Source organism: Canis lupus, chromosome 13 (genome assembly GCF_048164855.1).
Source record: "Canis lupus baileyi chromosome 13, mCanLup2.hap1, whole genome shotgun sequence".
Classification (NCBI taxonomy): domain Eukaryota; kingdom Metazoa; phylum Chordata; class Mammalia; order Carnivora; family Canidae; genus Canis; species Canis lupus.
Window position 1 is genome coordinate 62,435,089 of NC_132850.1, and position 20,458 is coordinate 62,455,546.

At 47.8% G+C, this 20,458-nt stretch overlaps 1 protein-coding gene and 1 long non-coding RNA gene across 4 annotated transcripts in view; one reads left to right on the forward strand and one right to left on the reverse strand.

The window, feature by feature from the left end:
• Window positions 1-20,458, reverse strand: part of TMEM192 (transmembrane protein 192) — a 30,836-nt gene that overhangs the window by 8,913 nt on the left and 1,465 nt on the right. Inside the window, exons 1-4 of one of the 2 annotated variants that reach the window (XM_072773832.1) lie at window positions 16,946-17,099; window positions 15,047-15,193; window positions 9,066-9,330; window positions 5,153-5,287 (exon numbers count right to left, since the gene is read on the reverse strand). In XM_072773832.1, coding sequence (XP_072629933.1) covers window positions 5,153-5,287; window positions 9,066-9,330; window positions 15,047-15,193; window positions 16,946-17,035 — 637 coding nt within the window. In that variant the 5' untranslated portion in view covers window positions 17,036-17,099. Of the gene's footprint in view, window positions 1-5,152; window positions 5,288-9,065; window positions 9,331-15,046; window positions 15,194-16,945; window positions 17,100-20,458 lie in introns of those variants that run through there. The other variant, XM_072773833.1, reaches the window with a different exon arrangement.
• On the forward strand, window positions 17,188-19,524 carry LOC140603184 (uncharacterized). 2 transcript variants are annotated; one of them, XR_012006240.1, is made up of 4 exons: window positions 17,188-17,367; window positions 17,771-18,379; window positions 18,713-18,902; window positions 19,014-19,524. It is a non-coding gene; the product is annotated as an uncharacterized lncRNA (long non-coding RNA). The 2 variants fall into 2 exon arrangements; XR_012006241.1 differs by having other exon boundaries at window positions 17,201-17,367; window positions 17,771-17,926; window positions 18,709-18,902; window positions 19,014-19,519.

The following is a 20,458-nucleotide window of genomic DNA, read 5'->3' on the forward strand; positions in this document are numbered from 1 at the left end:
CATGGCCCGGGCCCTGCCCCGCCTGGGTGAGGACTCTGGCACCTGCTGGGACGAGCCATCTCCGGAGAGGAGGCTCCATGGGGACAGGAGGCCAGGGCTGCGGTGGCGACTGCCAGCCCAGCGCCACCGTGGCCACTGTCCGTACGGCATGAGTGAGCGAGTGTGTGCCACGCGGGGGCCGAGGGGCCGGGCCGATCCCCGCTGCACAGGTGTTCAAAGCTCCACATGCCGTTCTTCCCTTTTGCACATCAGCTTTCCGGGTGATACGTGTCCCGCATTCGTCCATGTAAAGCGCAAGTGCCGTGGTTCAGCGTAGGATCGGGTTGTGCAACCACCTCCAGCCACTTTCAGAGCATCTTCTTCGCTCCAGGAAGCGAGCCGGCACCCACTGGCCGTCCTTCCCCATCTGCCCCCTGCGCCCTGGCTCCAGGCAACCCCCGTCTTACCTCCTGTCCCCACGCTGCCCGTTCTGGGTGTTTCACACAGTCCTCGTGAGGGCTGCTCGCCCGCAGCGCCCGTCTCCAAGGGCCATGCGTGTTGGGCACACAGCAGCACGTCACTCCGGGTACCCGCTCCTTTCGAGGACCGGATAACATTCTACCGTATGGACCCAGCACGTTGTGCTGATCTAGCCCTAATATATCCTAACACTAGACCGTTTCCACTTTGGGCCATTATGGACACTTCTTTGAACAACTGTATGGTTTTGTGGAGATGCGGACGTTTCCGGTTGTCTTGGGTTTATACGCAGGAGTGCAATGGCTGAGTCACATGATACGCACCTTGTGTGGCACGGCCAGGCTCACCTATGATTCTAATGTGCACGCTCAGCTGACTCCTAGGCTCAAGAAGTTTAAGAAGAGGTTAAAAGTGAGAAATTTGGGAGATTTGTGCAGGGCCCGTTAGGAAGGACCGGGAAGAAGCAGGCCGTATGATGCCGTATGATGCCAAGAGACGTGGTGTGCACCCTGCTGAGATGCCCTTGCCTTCCGGGTACGGCAGGGATGTTGGAGACGAGGAGCTCCTCGTGGCTTCCCGTGGCCCAGACACACTTGAGGTGCTACGGCTCCGGGGTTAGGGGAGATGGACGGAGGCCTGGGGCTCCCTCCAGCGGGTCAGGGAGGGCCCGGAGCGAAGGCGGCTATGGGGCCCCTGGGGGGGCAGGCAGGAAACCGGGAAAGCCCGAGGCCCAGAGCAAGAGGGGTACGTTTCCAGGAGGTCAGTCGTGTCAGATGCCATCTGGGGAAGATGAAGGCCGAGAATCAACCGACTCGTGACGGCCGCCGGTGAATGGGAGTTTTCCTGTTCACATCCTAGCTGGCTCTCTCAAATGGCCTCCTTCGCATCAGAATTCCTGAACAAAGGAAGAAGCCTGGAACACGCGTAAGCTTCTTGAAGTGGGGGACAGGAAATAACAGCTCTACGGCATTCAGGTGCAAGCCAGGGGACAGAACTAAGAGACGCATCACAGTCTGACAAAATAAAAAGGCCTCTGTGGCCTTTAAAATAGATTCGATTGAACACATTCAGCATTTTCTCGATCAAAAGTCAGGCAATATCACCAATTCAAAGCACTCTTTCCATCGTAAGCCAAGGAAAGCAGGCATGCTAGGACGTCAAAACACGGAAAAGGGCAGGTGCGCTTGGTCACTGCTTCCATTCTAGCCCGAATCTCTCACAGCTTCAGAGCAGTTGTACCGGCTGCTGGAAGGCTGATAACTGGGTGGCATTAATTGCATCATCTTTTATTTACCCCCCCTTTTTTTTTTTTTTTTTTAGAGATTTTACTTATCCATTTCAGAGGGTGGGGAGAGGGAGAGGGAGTTGGAGGAGGGGCAGAGGGAGAAGTGCCCCCCCCCATGAGCAGCGAGCCCATGGGCTAGACCCAGGGCCTTGGCAGACAGGCAGACACCCAACTGACTGAGCCACCCAGGCATCCCTTTGGCTTACTTTTAAATGAACAGAGCTAATCGAATTTAGTAGGTCAAAACTGTTTCAAGTTTTATTTTCCTAGTTTTCCCCTGTAGAGGTAGTAAAGCAAATTAGTGCCCAACAAGAAGGGTCCATCTTGTTTTCTAGAGGTTAACTACTTAAAATGCAAATACGCTAGTCAAGGTCAGGTTATAATTAGTATATCAAAGAATCATGTCCTAAAGAATCACTTTCAATGTTATCAAAACTCATTATCTTTTCAAATCATTTCAGTATGGAGAAACATGAAAAGTCCATACATTGGGGCCCAAGCTTAGATTTTCTACGACACTGAACAAAAGCAACATTTGTCTCTAGAAGCTACTCCCTAAATCTCTCCTGTCAAAACCGCAATACATTTAAAGGAACATTATAGAATTTAAAAAGTTAAGCCTACTCTTAAGGATGTGGAGGTAAAACAGACATACTTCGATCTTCCAAAGAAATTCAATATTTGCGGCAACCCTAAGTTTATAAATTATATTATAAACCCTTCCTATGTAAACCGTCCATGTATTTTGAAAGTCGGAATTAGCAATTATCAGGTTTTCTTACAGTAGGGAAACATATTCACTTAAGATTTAATGGTGTTTTTATTCAGATATAAATTTTAATATTAATGAAATATGTTACTAAGTCTTCGCATATAGAATAAAGCAATTTTTTTAAAAGACTATTTCTTTGACACACACACACACAGAGAACAAGCATAAGTAGGGGGAGCAGCAAACAGAGATGGAGAAGCAGGCTCTGCACTGAGCAGGGAGCACGATGGGGGTTTGATCTTAGACCCTGGGATCTTGCCCTGAGCCCAAGGCAAATTCTTAACTGACTGAGCCACCCAGGTGCCCCAATTTCCCCTTACTCACACCGTCTTTGGAATGTTCCTAAGTCCTGCTACGTCATAGAGCATTCGATAGGTACTATAGAAAATACCTCACTACCAGAAGGCTTGCACCCTTTCTAATAAATAAAAGTAGGGGATCCCTGGGTGGCTCAGTGGTTTAGCGCCTGCCCTTGGCCCAGGGCGCGATCCTGGAGTCCCGGGGTCAAGTCCCATGTCGGGCTCCCGGTGCATGGAGCCTGCTTCTCCCTCTGCCTGTGTCTCTGCCTCTCTCTCTCCATGTCTATCATAAATAAATAAATCCTAAACAAACAAACAAACAAATAAATAAATGTAGTAGAGCTACCGTAAAATAACATGGTAAGTGAATGCTATATTCAGAGCTAAACTATCTCATTTACAGCATTTGACAGAAGTGTTGTAGAATGGAACTGATCTCAATCAACAAAGTAATTTAATATTCGTTTGTCACATGGTAGCAAGCTATTTCTTATATGCAGAAAAATTAACCTTTAAAACTAAAGTCTCGGCAGCCCAGGTGGCTCAGTGGTTTAGCGCAGCCTTCGGCCCAGGACGTGATCCTGGAGACCCAGGATCGAGGCCCACGTCGGGCTCCCTGCATGGAGCCTGCTTCTCCCTCTGCCTGTGTCTCTCTGTCTCTCTCTCTCTCTGTCTCTGTGTCTCTCATGAATAAATAAATAAAATCTTAAAAATAAATAAATCTTAAAAAAAAAAAACAACCCAAAGTCTCATTCTTTTCTAGGAAGTTTAGTGGGTGATATACATTTTTTTTAAGTGAGGTACAGAATGCAATCTCCATAATTTGGCTCATTGTTAGCTAATAACTACAGAAAAGTTTATAAAGGTCAATCAATAATGTGACATTCACATTTATAAACTAGTTACCCCATTCATATTCTAAATGCTCTTCTAGGGATCCCTGGGTGGCTCAGCGGTTTAGCGCCTGCCTTTGGCCCAGGGTGCGATCCTGGAGACCCAGGATTGAATCCCACATCGGGCTCCCGGTGCATGGAGCCTGCTTCTCCCTCTGCCTATGTCTCTGTCTCTGTCTCTCTCTCTCTGTGTGACTATCATAAATAAATTAAAAAACAAAACAAAACAAAAAAAAACTAAATGCTCTTCTATAGGCCTAAGGAGATGCACCAAAAAAAAAAAAAAAATCAGTAAAATGAAACATGAGTTGAGATCCACAGGACTTTGTCTTTCATAAGTAGAGAAATGACTCTCTTTTAAAATGCATAGAGGAGATATTTTATTGTCACAAAATAACTGTTATGCAGCGGCAAAAAATTAGCTAGTATTTTGGACAGACTGACTATATGCCAATATTGCAGCAGGAATGAAATCTAGATTTTTCCAGGGCTTGAATTCTTTTCTGTCAAAAGTATCCCTCCATCTATTTTTCATGTTTACATATCTAAAGCTTACTTTATTATTTTTTTAAAGATTATTTATCTTAGTGTGTGCAGGGGGAAGGGCAGAGGAAGAGGGAGAAAGAATCTTCAAGCCCACTCCCTGCTGAGCTGAGCGTGGACCCCGATAGGGGCTCATCCAGGACTCTGAGATCAGAACCTGAGCTGAAATGAAAAGCTGGCCACTTAACCAACTGAGCCACTCAGGAGCCCCAGTAAAGCTTACTAGAATCTTACCACTGGGGTGCCTGGGTGGCTCAGGTGATGACCCCAGGGCCCTGGGATAGGCCCACACTGGGCTCTGGGCTCAGCAGGGGGTCTGCTTCTCCCTCTACCCCTCCCATTCTCTCTCTCAAATAAATAAACCTTAAAAAAAATTTTATGGGGCAGCCTGGGTGGCTCAGCGGTTTAGCACTGCCTTCAGCCCAGGGAGTGATCCTGAAAACCCGGGATTGAGTCCCACGTCAGGCTCCCTGTACGGAGCCTGCTTCTCCCTCTACCTGGGTCTCTGCCCCTCCAGCCCCCTCTGTGTCTCTCGTGAATTTAAAACAAAACAAAACAAAATCTTAAAAAAAATTTTTATCACAGAGTTGAGACAGAGTCAGAGAGAGACGAACAGACTGGCCCTCAGACAGCCCTAAATTTAGAAAATAAGTTCCTAAATGGTTTGTCTTAGAGCAAGTCTGGGCTAAATGCAGTTTGCATGCATTCTTTATTTACTTAATCTGTATTTCGTCATTTCAAATTTAAGTGCCAGGCTTACATCTCAGTTGCCTTTGATAAACCAAACGTTTGTGGATCTTTTCATTTTTGTTGTGTTTACTTTTCGGATACAAGGCGTCACTTGACAAAAATTTGTTGACACAAATTCAGAAACGACTCACTGGTATTTTGTGATTCTCACCTGTGTAGATGAGCAGACAGGTCAGGGAACAGAGCAGTTCCAGGGCCAGGATGGCCAGGACGAGGTAAAGATACAGCCGGGCGGGCGCGGGGAAGGAGTGCTGCACGCTCAGCACCAGGAGGAGAGCCGTGCTGCCTGCGGACGAGAGCGGAGAGGGCGCGCGGTCAGCGGCGGCCCACAGGTGCACGCCCCCCCGCCCAGCGGAGCCCACAGCAGGTGCACGCCCCCCCCACATGAGCCCGCGGCAGGTGCACGCCCCACCCCATGTGAGCCCGCGGCAGGTGCACGCCCCACCCCACGTGAGCCCGCGGCAGGTGCACGCCCCACCCCACATGAGCCCGCGGCAGGTGCACGTCCCCCACGTGAGCCCGCGGCAGGTGCACACTCCCCAGCCCCTCCGCGGAGCCCACGGCAGGTGCACGCCCCCCCACATGCCGAGCCCCCCCAGCGCAATCAGCCAAGGCTGCTCCTTGAGGACGAAGCCCACACGGCCCGCAGCTGACGATGCCCCACGAGACAATCACATAAGACGCCGGATTTTCTTAAAGAAATGATTGTTACTATTTTCTGTTTTATAAAATAATTGACGACGGCCTGGCGGCCAGGGACCGCGGCCCCGGCGCATGGACAGTGTCGGGTGCGGTGTCCCTGGGAACCCCGGTCCACACCCCCCCGCCCCTGCCGCACCCCTGGAACCTGGGCCCGCCTGCGCCCAACCTCGGGTCCGCAGGGCGGCGTCACCGGGTGGCCTGGCTCAGGTCTGCCCCGCGGGCTCCCGGCCCCGCCCCAACCCCGAGGGCCCCGCGGCTTCCGAGGACCCCTGGCCTCCTTCCTCGGACTTGGGGGCAGCGGCACAGGAGGAAAGGAAGGGCCCGAGTGGGGCGGCTGGCGGGGCTGTGGCTGCGAGGGCCGGGGGGACTGCCTGGAGGAGGCGGCGTCCACGAAGGGCCGACAGTGAACTGGGTCATAGCTGCGAGGGCCTGGGGGGCTGCCTGGAACCTGGCCATGGCTGCAAGGGCCCGGGGGCCGCCTGGAGGAGGCGGCGTCCACGACAGCCCCACAGCAGAACCAGGCCACAGCCAGCTGCTGGCGGCCACCGCGGGTGTGGACACAGTGTGACCCCCCCACAGCGGGTGGGCATCAGGACGGGGCTGGTCACCCCAGGACACCGCCCCAGCCGCAGCCACGACGGTGCCAGGCGCCCAGGCCCCGCGACTCTCAGATGCGAGGCCCAGACCCCGGGCGAGTGGAAGCTCGGGGCGCATGGCCCCAGGTCCCTGATTCCCCGGGTCCTGGTCTGAGCGACATGAACGTGACACCATCTGGGGCTGAAGTCGGAGTCCAGTTGCTCGGTGACACGAGGGGTCCCGGGAGCTAGACCTCGGGCCTCGGGGACCCCAGCTCCAGGGCGGCCCGACACCCAGCTTCCCCGCTCACAAGGCATCGAGGCCTTTAAGGTAAAAAGGCGTTTCTGCTGTGCCCTTTGTGGGAGGAAAGGTTCCAGCGGCACCTGCTGGCCGTGGCCTAGTCGAGCTCCCCCGGGGCGGGGAAGGGGAGCCAGGCTCCAAGATGCTCCCTCCTCTGCTGCAGCCGACCCCGCGGCCCCCACTGACAGCGCCCGGCCTCGAGCAGCCTGCCCCAAGCAGATGTATTAACAGCGCACAGAGAAAAATAAACATTAAATTCTGTAGAGCCGTTTTTCTGGGGGGGGGGGGATTAATTTTGATTTCCAATCTGGTTTCAAAACGTCTGTTTATTCTGGACTCAAACCAAAAAAGAGGGTCTTTTAAAAAGGTAGAGATTTCTAGCACCACGGCAAAAATACCCGAAGAAGCTCAATGTAATTCCATCCAGCCTGTAAAATGTCTGTGACAACAGGGACACCTCGGGGGGCTCGGTCAGTTACATGTCTGCCTGCCGCGGGCTCAGCTCAGGATCCTGGGGTCCTGGATCGCAGCCCTGCGTGCGGCCCCCTGCTCATCAGGGGACTCTGCTTCTCCCCCTCCCCGCGCCCCTGCTCGAGCTCTTTCTCACTCACTCTTCCTCAAATGAGCAAAATCTTCAAAAGTAAAAATAAAGGAAACGTTTGCAACGATGAACAAAAGAGGCACGAATGCAGCTAAGTCCCATATGGACTTTCTGATCTCGCCTTCATAAAGTTTTTCAAGTTTTCCATTTTGCATAATGCACCTTATTTTCTAACAGGCTCTGTCACCACAAGAAAAATACAGCATCTCATGAAAGTGAAGCAATTACGTCCTCTTACCCTACAAGTACCAAAGAGCAGCAGCTCTGCAGCTTCTCGAGATGAAGCAGGCTGCTCCCGTGGAAAGGGCACGGGAGTCCACGTTAGACACAGGGAGATACGCGTGATGTGGGGACCAAAACGGAAGAAAAATGATTAAATTTCCTTACTACTTACAGCCCATTGACAAGTCCTTGACACAGGCAGAGTGACCTCCCTCTAGGGACGCAGCTGCCTCGATGTTAATACTTTGCTGGCGGTGACGGGTAGTCTTAGCCCGACGCCCAGGGGCCTGTAAGCGACTTTAACAGGAAGGTTCCTTAGGAGACTCCCTTAGGCTCTGGCCTCCAAGACAGATGCTGGCTACCGTCCCCCAAGCACGTGGCCTGCTGATATGCATCTGAGGGTCTCATGACCGAGTTTTTACTAAACAGCAATAAATGACCTTTCTTCTTCTTCTTCTTCTTCTTTTTTTTTTTTAAGATTTTACTTATTTATTCATGAGAGACCCAGAGAGAGAGGCAGAGACACAGGCAGGGGAAGAAGCAGGCTCCATGCAGGGAGCCCGATGCGGTACTCGATCCTGGGACCCTGGGGTCACGCCCTGAGCTGAAGGCAGAGGCTCAACCGCTAAGCCAGCCAGGTGTCCAATAAAAGACCTTTCCTAACAATAGCCAGCCCCCTCAGGATCCTGGAAACCCCGCTTCCAAGATTCTTCAGAGACTTCCGCTCTCCCTAACCCCTCCAACCCGAACGTACATAATGCCCATGGGTCCTGTCCCCCACTGCTTTAATAAAACCACCTTTTTGCACCAAAGATGTCTCAAGAATTCTTTCTCAGCCGTCAGCTCTGAACCCTAACGTCTTTCCTACATCACACGGACCCCGTGTTCATAATGATGGGGGGCAGGTGGCAGACAATGCCACCCCAAAATATGCTTTTTCCGCAAAAGGATTATTTTAAGCTGATTATTTTAAGCAGGTGAAGCTCTGAAAGCTGAGTAGAAGTGAAAATATCTCTTTTGTAAGAGACATTGATGGGGGAAAACTACATTTTGTAAGCATGTCCCCCTCTCTGTACCGGGGAGAGAAGGAGGACTTTAAATTTCTAGAAACTATTACCGACTGAGAATGCAGTAATCTGCACAACAATCTTACCCCTGTGGACAGTGCTTCTCCTGGCAGCCTCGCAAAACTCCTCCAACCTCCCCACCCGCCACCGTCTCCACTCTTTAACTGGAGGTGGTGTTTAAGGTGGTGACTTGGCCCATTTTGGAGAGTTGCTCAGTCTTCTTGGTTCTCTCCCATGCACACAGGAGGTGCGCAGGCTAGTAAACTCCTGGTCGTTTTCCTCTTGTGATACTGTCTTTTATTACAGTGTCTTTTATTATCAGCCAAAAATCTACCTAGAAGGATAGAGGTACATTCTTTTCCCTCCCCTCCCCTATGATCACAAGCACAGATGTCAACGGAAAATTAAGACTAAATATATTTATTAAAAAAGCTTCAAGACATTAAGGTGATCCGAATTTTAGTGGCCACAACACACATCATTCTCACAAAACTGAGAGCATATATTTGATTATAAAGTCAACCGTCACGTTTGCTTTCTGCTGGAATTTCTGCCGCGCAAGCAAGCCACAGACAGACAAGCTGAGCCAGACTCACCAGTGGAGTGGATCAGCAGCGTGAGTCCTTTCAGGTGCCTGGTCGACAGGTAGATCATGGTGTAGCCCCGGTTTCTCACTTTGTTGTGGTGATACTGGATGTAGCGCTCAAGAAGGAAATGCAGGATCCACAAGATAACCTTCCCAAGGATTATGACTGTCTGAACTTTCAGTGGGTTGGTATAGTTTCCTGGGCACTTGTCCTCAATTGGATTAGGGTAAGAACAAAGTATACCTGTTAAAAATGCTAAAATGACAAATACAACCTGTGGAAAGGAAAGCAGTCGGATTAAAATTCAATAATTGGAATTAAGAAATGATTATCACCATCCCAGCACATACTCACATACTCCTATCTATGACTTTTGCTATCCTATTTTTATAAATGAATTTTATTTTATTTATTTTAAAAAGATTTTATTTATTTATTCATGAGAGACTCAGAGAGAGAGAGAGAGAGAGAGAGAGGCAGAGACACAGGCAGAGGGAGAAGCAGGCTCCATGCAGGGAGCCCGACGTGGGACTCGGTCCCGGGTCTCCAGGATCATGCCCTGGGCCGAAGGCAGCGCTAAACCGCTGAGCCACGCGGGCTGCCCTATAAATGAATTTTAAAACAACTTCTTCTTAAAACCATTTTACAAACGTTTTAAACAAAATTTGGAGAAAAATTTGCAGAAATTTTGGAAACAAATCATAAATAAGAAAAGCTACCCCCGGGCAGCCCCAGTGGCTCAGCGGTTTAGCGCCACCTTCAGCCCAGGGCATGATCCTAGAGTCCTGCATCGGGTTCCCTACATGGAGCTTGCTTCTCCCACTGCCTGTGTCTCTGCCTCTCTCTCTCTGTTTCTCATGAATAAATAAATAAAATCTTTAAAAAAAGAAAAGCTACCCCCAAACCCATCAAATAGTTCATGTTACACAATTTCTTTCCCACTTCTCTTTTATTGAAAAGAGTAAAAACAGTTAATTTAGTGCATCAAAGGTAATTAAAATCAGGGTTTAAAAAGCTTTACTTCTAGTTTCAGTTTTAAGAGAACAAAAATAGCTATCCAATTAGATTGACAAAAATTTGAGATCGGTGTCAAAATAGAGGCAAATGGACTTTCTCATATATTGCTGACTGGTCTGGGAATAGATGTGGAAAAAGAATTTGGAAGCAGCTTGACACAGTACTACTGTCCTAAGGACTCGACCCATCAGAAGTAAAACCATCAGGACAGAGGGTTCTATGGCTACAAATATTTACTGCAATATTCTCTGTATTTGCAAAAAACTGCAAGTGCCCAAGGATGCGTGTTCATCCACAGCAGGATGCTTCATAAATTAAGATACATCTACTCCTACAGCAGAATGTTTTTCAGCTATGAAAGAATTGACTAAGTTTCCCTGTATTAATTTGGATGGATGTCTGTATGTTGAGATTTAAAAAAAAAAGTTGTCGAGTAGTAGTTCAAGGTGTGGTGCACACACCAGCACAATCGGCATCACAGGGGACTCGTCAAAAATGCAAATTCTCAGATCCCACCCCAACCAGCAGAATCAAAATCTCTGGGAGCATCCGCCAAACAATCTAGTTTAACAAGCCTGCCAGGGAATCTGTCACATGCTCAGGTTTGGGAAACCCCACTGCAGAGTAATAAATACTGTATTATCCACCTGGGGGTGGGTGAAAGAAATGGGAGAAATCCTTACATATGTGCTAATCTGTGTGTATTTTAGGTAGTCTCCATGCTCAGCGCAGAGCCCCATCAAACACGAGGCTGAACACAGGACCCTGAGATCAAGACCTGACCTGCGATCAAGAGTTGGTCACTTAACCAACGGAGCTACCCAGGCAGCCCGTCTTTTGGTATATATTTGTATGATTTTTTAAAAAAAAGCAGTAAGATACATTCATTTATTAACTCAGGGAGAAAGACTAAAGTAGCGAAAAGGGAAGATAGGATTTTATCTTTGTTTGCTTTGGTAATGTTTTACTTGTTACAATAAGGAAGTTTTTTGGGGCAGTTTCCATAATTTGGCAGTTACAGATAATGCTTCTATAAATATTGGGGTGCTTGTTATCCCTTTGAATTAGTGTTTTTGTATTCTTTGGGTAAATCCCCAGCAGTGCAACTGCTGGGTCATAGGGCAGCTCTATTTTTAACTTCTTGAGAAATCTCCAGTTTTCCGGAGCGGCTGCACCAGTTCCCATTCCCACCAACGTTGTAAGAGGGTTCCCTTTCTCCGCATCCTCTCCAACACCTGCTGTTTTCTTGTGTTGTTGATTTTAGCCAATCTGACAGGTGTGAGGTGGTATCTCATTGTGGTTTTGATCTGCATATCCCAGACGATCAGTGACGTTGAGCATCTTTTCACCTGTCTGTTGGCCGGCCGTGTGTGTGTCTTCTTTGGAGAAATGTCTGTTTGTGTCCTCTGCCCATTTCTTGATTGGATTATTTGTTTTTTGGGTGTTTGAGATGTATAAGTTCTTATTATATTTTGTATACTAACCCTTAATTGGGTATGTCACATTTACAAACATCTTCTTCCATCCCATAGGTTGTCTTTTAGTTTTGTTGATTATTTCCTTTGCTGTGCAGAAGCTTTTTTTTTTTTTTAAGATTTTATTTATTTATTCATGAGAGACACAGAGAGAGAGGCAGAAACACAGGCAGAGGGAAAAGCAGGCTCCCTGCAGGGAGTCTGATGTGGGACTCGAACCCAGGATCCTGGGATCACGTCCTGAGCTGAAGGCAGATGCTCAACCACTGAGCCACCCAGGCGTCCCCAAAAGCTTTTTATTTTGATGTAGTCTCAATATATATATATGTTTTTGCTTTTATGTTTCTGGCCTCAGGAGACATATCTAGAAAAGTGTTGCTATGGTCGATGTCAGAGAAATTGTCTGTGCTCTTTTCTAGGAGGTCTATCGTTTCTGGGCTCACATTTAGGTCTTTAATCCATTTTGAGTCTATTTTTGTGTATGGTGTAAGAAAGTGGTCCAGTTTCATTCTTTTGCGCAGAGCTGACCAGTTTTCCCAACATCATGTGTTGAAGAGACTGTCTTTTCCCCATTGAATATTCTTTCCTGTTTTGTCAAAGATTAATTGATTATATAATTCATTTCTTGGCTCTCTATTCCGTTCCACTGATCTATGTGTCTATTTTTGTGCCAGTACCATACTGTTTTGGTCACCACAGCTTTGTAATAGAACTTGAAGTCTGAGTTGTGATGCCTCCAACTTTGTTTTTCCTTTTCAAGGCTACCCTGGCTCTTTGGGGGTCTTTTGTGGCTCCATACAAATTTTAGGATTGTTTGTTCTAGCTCTGTGAAAAATGCTGCGGGTGTTCTGATAGGGATTGCATTAAATATGTAGATTGTTTGGGGTAGTACAGACATTTTAACAATATTTGTTCTTCCAATCCATGAGCATGGAATGCCTCTCCATTTCTCCATGGCATTTTCAATTTCTCATCAGTGTTTTATAGTTTTCAGAGTATAAGTTTTTCATCTCTTTGGTTAGGTTTATTCCTGGGTATCTTATGGTTTGTGGTGCAATTGTAAATGGGATAGATTCCTTGATTTCTCTTTCTGCTGCTCCACTATTGGTGTATAGAAATGCAACAGATTTCTGCACATTGATTTTGTATCCTGTGACTACTGAATTCGTTTATCACTTTTAGCAGTTTTCTGGTGGAGTCTTTCAGGTTTTCTACATATAGTATCATGTCATGTGCAAATAATAAAAGTTTGACTTCTTCCTTGCCAATCTGGATGCCTTTTATTTCTTTTTGTTGTCTGACTGCTGAGGCTAAGACTTCATTAGTATTAGCTAGTATTACATTAAATAGAAGTGGTGAGAGTGGACATCCCTGTCTCGTTTTTGACTGTAAAGAAGCTTAGTTTTTTTCCCCATTTAGGATGTTAGCTGTGGGTTTTTCATAGATGGACTCTACTATGTTGAGGTATGTTCCTTCTAAACCGATTTTGTTGAGGATTTTTATCATGAATGGATGTTGTACTTTGTCAAATGTTTTTTTTTCTGTATCTATTGAAATGATTATGTGGTTCTCATCCTTTTAAAAAAATTAATGTGATGTATCATGATTTGCAAATATTGGACCATCCTTGCAACCCAGGAATAAATCCCTCAATTGTGGTGAATGATATAATGTATTGTTGGATTTGGTTTGCTAGTATTTTGTTGGGGATTTTTGCATCTACGTTCATCAGAGGTATTGGCCTGTAGCTCTCTTTTTTGGTGGTGTCTTTATCTGCTTTTGGTGTCTGGGTAATGCTGGTATTTTTTCTTGTTTTTTTTTTAACACAAGATTTTCTTAGTCCTAAAATTAGGGCAATTAATCCCATAGTATCATAGACAAGCAGTTTAATATAAAAAGGTTTTTCAAAATGATATGTGTGCATGTTTGTGTGTGTGTATGTTCGGGGAATATATACACAAAGAGTGTGTTGCACAAATTAAAGAGTATGTTATAAAAAAAAGGAAGAAAAAAACAGGCCACAATCCAGGGACCAGGAGGCCACATCTGCACATGGTGGCACCAGGAAGGAAGTGCTTCAGTTGCTAATCTGGGGATCAGGAAGCCATAGCAGAAGCACACCACACTTAATAGATCTGCACAGGGAAGAAGGATGCACCTCTCTCCTCAGGGTATTCAGCTCTGAGTACAAGTCTACACAGTGTGTGTCACTGGAACAGCATCTGAACAAGTCAATGAGCCACATTCATTCTCCTCATAAACACTTGGGATTGCTAAGAATATGCCCTCTTGATTTTTCACATTGTAGCAAAGAACACATCCTCTAGTGCTTCAGATCTCAACAACCAAAATGGAGATAATTAACAGACTAGATGCAGAGCCATCAATAAGCCTACAAGACCATTTGCACATACAGGGTTTTTTGTTTTTCTCTCTAGGAGTTTCTTTTTGTGTCTATGTGATTACCTACTAGTTACCTACTAGTTGCAATACATGTGTTTTTAAAAATCCCCAGATATTTGGGGCACCAGGGTGGCTTACTCGATTGGGCATCCCACTCTTGATTTCAGCTCAGGTCATGGTCTCAGGGTTGTGGGGTCAAGCCCCGTTTTGGGCTACATGCTGAGCATGGAGTCTGCTTAGGAGTCTCTCTTTCCCTCTCTCTCTGCCTGCCTCCCCACCATTCATGCTCTCTTCCCAAGGAAAAAAACAAAAACAAAAACCCCAGACATCTGTAATTTTATCATTGCTTAAAATATGGGGCAACACTGCTTATTGTTCTGCTGCAACCTGATATCCCTGCTTAACATTACTTCCTAAGTGTAGATAAATTGATAAATTTCTGTGTCAACATAGATTTATCTACATCTTTTTTTTAATAACTGAAAAAGTAATATATGCATGTGGTTAAAAAAAACCTTCAAAAAAAAAAAAAACCTTCAAATAGTACAAAATGCAAATACTAAAATATATCAGGTGCCTTCTACAAGGCCCTCAGTCCTCCACCTCAGTAGCAACTAGTGTTAAAAGGATCTTGCGAATGGTTCTAGAAATTTTCTGTTTATATATGGGAATATACGTGCACACCAGCCCTCTCAATTATCTTTTAAAACGTGCAAATAGGAACGTTCTGTGCACACTGCCGTAAATCTGTGTTTGTAGACACTCAACAATGTAAGTGTGAAGGCTAGTCTAATTAATATATACACGTCCACCCTGTTTCTTTTTCAAATGTTGCAGAGCGCTCCTTCATATGGATGGGTCATACAAAGTGTCCTCTGAATGGTGATAGTTGCAATATCTTGATATTACAGACAACATGATTAAAACATTCTTACACATATGCAAATATATCTATAAATTCTTTGAAGTAGAAAGATAAGTAAAAAAGGATGCACATTTTAAATGTTGCAGATGTAGCCAAGCTGCCCTCTGAAGAGCGTATATATATTTAAGAACATCACCTCTGTATGGATTACTTCATCCCAGTCAACTTACATGTATTAATAAGAGAAGATTTGCTATGATGACCGTAGGAAGAGGATGGAATCTGGGTCTAAAATGAGCATGTAATGAATGATGTGGGAGATGGTGGGTATCCAGAAGGGGGTCATCTTCAATACTCTGGGTGAGATCCAAGGAACCCTGCGGTACAGAAAAACAGAAGCAAAATATAATCACCACTTTCTAGATTACGTTTCCAAGACAAATCTACTAAACTATAAAGCTTTAAAAACCATTACACAAGTTAGAGGCAAGAAAAATATGCTCCCTATTTAAAGCCCAATTTAAAAATATCATAAACTTGTATATAACTACTAAATGTAAATTGGTGAAAACAAGTATTCAAATGGGTAGAGGAAATCTTACTTCAATATCTTCAAATGAGCTAATACATCACGAGATCAAACAAACCATTTTTCTTTAAGTCCTAAAAACTTAGATATTGATTTATCTAACAGTACTTACATTATTGATGAAATAATTACCTGTTGTTGCGATTCTTAAACTACATCTTTATGTTCCACAAAATTTTGGAAAGTTGCTGGAGGCTTTATTGGACTTTCAGTTATGATAGAAATATTTTATTTATTTTAGTTTTAGAAAAGATTTTATTTAGTTATTTAATGGAGAAAGAGAGAGAGAAAGAGAGTCACATAAGCGGGTGGAGTGGCAGGCAGAGGGGTTGGGAGAAGCAGGTTCCTCCTGGAGGAGGGAGCCCAACATGGGGCTAATCCCAGGACCCCAGGATCATGACCTGAGCCGAAGGCAGACGCCTCACCGACTGAGCCACCTGGGCGCCCTAGAGAAATACCTTAGAGAAGGAAACAGATCGCCCTCATAGATCCTTGGGAGACTTCAGTTTATAGATAGCCGATTCTCAATGAAAACAACTAGCTGCAAAGTCACTGAGGTAGCTGATGGGTTGAGCTGCAACCCAAAAATTCAGTTTGTCTTATTTAAAGGTAATGTCCAGGCAAGAATAGTACTAACAGGTCTCTGGTGCATACAACAATCTCTTAATCTCAGAGCCTTGCTGAAAACTATTATATATAAGGTACCATAAGATGAAAAAAATAATATAAAACCGAATCCTTGTCCAAAAGATTACATTTTCATTGGGGAGGCTACGGATAAAGGCATACAGGATGAAATAATGTACGTGAGCTAATTGGGCTGAAATAAGGTGGAAATCGAGATTTCATCGGAAGAAGGGAAGCCTGAGAAGAGCAACTGCAAACAGAGGATACGGCTCCTTGGAAAGGGTAGAATGGGACACACGTTCTGTGGTTGGCTTCTGGACACCACAGAACAAAGATGAAAATAATCATCTGGAGCCTGGGGCGCCTGGGTGGTCCAGTCCGTTAAGCGGCTGCCTTGGGCTCAGGTCATGACCCCGGGGTCCTGAGATCGAGTCCAGCATCGGGCTCCCTGCTCAGCGGAGAGTCTGCTCCTTCCTCTGCCTCTGCCCCTCCCCTGACTCATGCGCTCTTTCGCGCGCTCTCTCTCTCTCTCACTCATCCTCTCTCAAATAAATAAAATTAAAAAAAATAATAATCCAGATCCTAACTCAGGGCTGAGGCAGGAGTCTCAATTTCCAAACTCAGGCATCTAACGCTGCAATTTATTTTTCATTCCGAGGCTACACAGCTTCCTGCTTGGTCTGCCCTAACCTGCGGCACGATTCTGATTATTTGTGCTCTTTTCGAGAGGCCTCCGCCTCCAGCTCCTGCTCAGCCAGCAGGCGCCCAGCGTGCACCGGGCTCCCTCGGCTGACATCTGGGCCTCCTCCCCGCGCCCCGGGCCACCTCACGGCGCCCTGGGTGGCCGCAGCTCGGGTCCTCCCGCACTTTGCGCTCACTCCCCCCACGCTGTCCCGGCCAGCTGCCTGCCCACCTGCCGCCCCGGCCGACGCCACCAGACCCACAGCCCCGGCCTGTCCTCGTCACCCCCCAACGGCGAGGGGGGCTGGCACCCAGGGAGCATCTGAGGAGAGACTGTTTCAAACCCATCTGCGCTGCGTTCCTGACCCAGTTAGGAGCCCAGTTAGGGTCGCGGTGGGGGGGCTCTGCAGGAGGGGTTCTCGGGGAGCCTGGGGGGGACCAGGGCCCGGCAGGAAGTGCATGCTTAAGGCACGCTCCCAGGGCTCTAACTGCTCCCAGGGCTCTAACCGCCGGGCCCTACCGCTTCTCCTCTCCTCGCGCTGAGCCCGGTCCCTTCACCTCTCTCTGCGGGTCTCCCCCCTCGGAAAACAGAGCTCTAAGGGCGCCTGCACCCCCACTTTGGCGGGGAGAGGACAGGAGACGGTGTGCCCGGCGGTAAGGCCTCTGCGGGCTGCACGGCCCCCGCCCCGGCCAGGCCCGCATCCCCCTGGCCTTGCCGGCCCCCCCCCAGTCTCCAGACCCGAGCCAGCTCTAGCTGCGCTCACGTCTCCTAAAACCAACATTCACGTCTCTCTCCCCCAACCCGGAGTCCCTCCCGGTCACCCTCAGACCCGAGTGGGACTGCCAGTCTGGCTCTCGCCTCACAAGCCCTTCCCAGCTCCTGCCGGGACCCCCTCCCACCCCACCCCCTCATCTCCCCCCATCTCCCCGCTCGGTTCCCAGGCCCCACAGGCCCCCGAGGCCCGGGCCTGCCTTCCTTGGCCCCCGTCAGTCCGTCTTAGCAAAACCCCCGCTTCTCCCTGCTCCCGCGCTTCCTACTGCCTGTTTGGTCCAGCAGGTGCCTTCCCCGTCCCCAGGGCGCACTGGGCCCACCTCGGATCTGCCGCACGGGTTTTTACCCTTCTGAACACGTGGAAGGGTCCTAAGAGCGTGTTAAGGCTCCTGCTTGCTGCTTCTAGCACGTTCTTTCCCGTCAGTTTCAACGGACCTCCAGGTCAGACTTCCCTGCCTTTTGCAACGCTTGACGATTTTTTCCAACTGTATTGAAACAGAGTCGACGCTGGGGATCCCTGGGTGGCTCGGCGGTTAGGCGCCGCCTGCGGCCCAGGGCGCCACGGGCACGCGGGACTTCCCGACCGGTCTGCGGGCTGGGCCGCTTTGTGTTCCCCTCAGTGCTCCTGAGCTTTTCCTCCTCCGAACGCAGCTCAGTGACTGGGAAACACTGACGTTCTCGGTCTTGCTTTTAAGATTTGTGATGAGGCGAGGCCTTTGCCAGGGCTCTGCCCGCGAGGCAGCCCCGCGTGAGCCCCCGACGCCCCGAGCGCCCGAGCTTTCGGTCTGACCGAGGCCTCGCCCGACGCCGGCCCTGCGTGGGCACCAAGCGCCACTCTCTCCAATCATCCCAGGAGGCTCTTTTCCAGGCCACGGGGGGCATCCTCACGGGCACGTACCAAGCAGGCCTCTGCGGGGCCCTGAGGGGGACTCTACGCATTTCAGGTCCCCCCTGTGCACCTCTCTCCTACCACCACGTGAACTCTGGCTGCCTCAGTGTCCCCAGACTGTCGGCCCCATCTCCACAGCTCAGAGAGCCAGCCAACCCCTGCCGGGCGCCCTCGCCCTTCCCGGCCTGCACTCTCCCACGGGGGCCAGCTGGGGCGGTCGCACGAGCCACTCTGGGTCCCTCCTCTCGGACAGCACTGTCCCTCACTGCCTGACTCTCACCATCTCAAAAAGTGTTGTTTCATATACCACATACAGTTTTTTTGGTCATTTCAGGCAGAAGGATGAATCCAATCCCCGGTGGAAGAGCGCGCTTCACGAGGGCAGAGGCTCTGTACTGCATATTCTCCGTACCTTTAGCACCCACCACAGTAGGTGCTCAATACGTGTGTGCGGCGAACGAGAGGCTGTCCAACTTCTCGAACCCTTGGGGCCTGAGAACTTAAACACAGCTAGCCTGGAAACTAACGGTTAGACTAGCGTCCACGTATCTCCCACTGACCTCCCTTTGAGGCACCTCCTCCCCTAGCATAAATGAGCTTTCTGGAGCACCCCACAAATATCGTCTCTTATTTTTTCAGAATCCAGCTCATCTTTCAAGACTTCTCCATAAAACCTGTCCTGCTGGGGCGCCTCAGTGACTCAGCTGGTTAAGCGTCTGACTCTTGGTTTCCACTCAGGTCATGATCTCAAGGTCGAGATCAAACCCCACACTGGGCTCCATGTGGGTGCTGGGCCTGCTTAAGATTCTCCTCTCCCTCAAAAACAAAACCAAAACCAACCTGTCCTGCCAAATATTTCCTTTCCACTATAAAACTGTTATAAAATGTACTGCTCATAATAATAATTTGGAGTGTTTCTTACGCTGTCTTGTATTACATCCTTTTTAACGTATGTAGCTTTTGTCTTACCTGCCTACACCGAGGAGGTTGGGGACTATGATATAGTTTCTTCTCTATGTCACTTATTAGATGTTCAGTAAACACCCTGCATTTGGTGGCTATACCCAATACTCTGTGGATTCTACAGGAAATGTTGTAACCTGACCAAAAACAACTCATCACTCTCAGACGGCAACCCACCATCTCCATGTGAAAGGTAAAGCGAAGACAATTCCTGAAACCAAATAATGTCTTCCCTTACACTATTAATAACTACATCTTGAGCTGTACAAAATATCTGTTTTGCCCACGTGGATCTCTTTCCTCTTCTTTTGTGACCATAACTCGATTTCCTCGGGGGATCCACTGTCTACCTCTGCATTAAGTCTCAATGGGAACATCCTTCAGTACCTTTCACCCTCCTTGGCCCAGGTGGAGCTTCTGGCTCCTGGTGGAACCTAAGAGCGCTGGGCCATCCATTGTTTCTGTGAGCAACATATCAAAGGGAGAGCGCGGTGGGGCAGGTTCATTCCACGGCAGACTCTGAAGGAGTCTTAGATCCTGCAGCCACCCTTGTTTGGAGTCGGCACTTTCAGAGGCCTACGTGTTCATTCCCCCTGGATCATTTCAAAGAAATTCCTTTCTTCTTTAAAGTGGGCAGAGTTGGTTTCACAGCTTGCAAACAATGAACCTTAACTGAAAAGCCTTTACCTCTGTTAACTCTTTTAAGTGTCTAGGCCTACCGCACACACCATATTTTTAGCTTTTTACTGAATGGCAGGAATCATATCCACAAAGTTCCCAAAACAGGCAACCTGCTCGGATCTGAAGTGATTTAGGTGTGTAACCGTTTGGTGAAACAGATTTCTAGGATTGTACTCATCCTAAAGCTAAAAGCTACAGATCCAAGGACCTGGGGTAACTTAGCATCAACCAAGAACCATCTACTGCACACATTTTTCTAAGGGTCTCTCATTTTCCTCAGATTTTCTCCCATACATTGTCAGCTTATGAATCTCACCCTTAAAAATTCAGAAACAATGATTTTTTTTCTTTAAATGTAGATGAATGTCAAATGTACTTTCATGTCTTACAGTTAGTTTTCCATTTTCTCAACTGAAAAGAAAAATTCAGTTTTAGTTTTA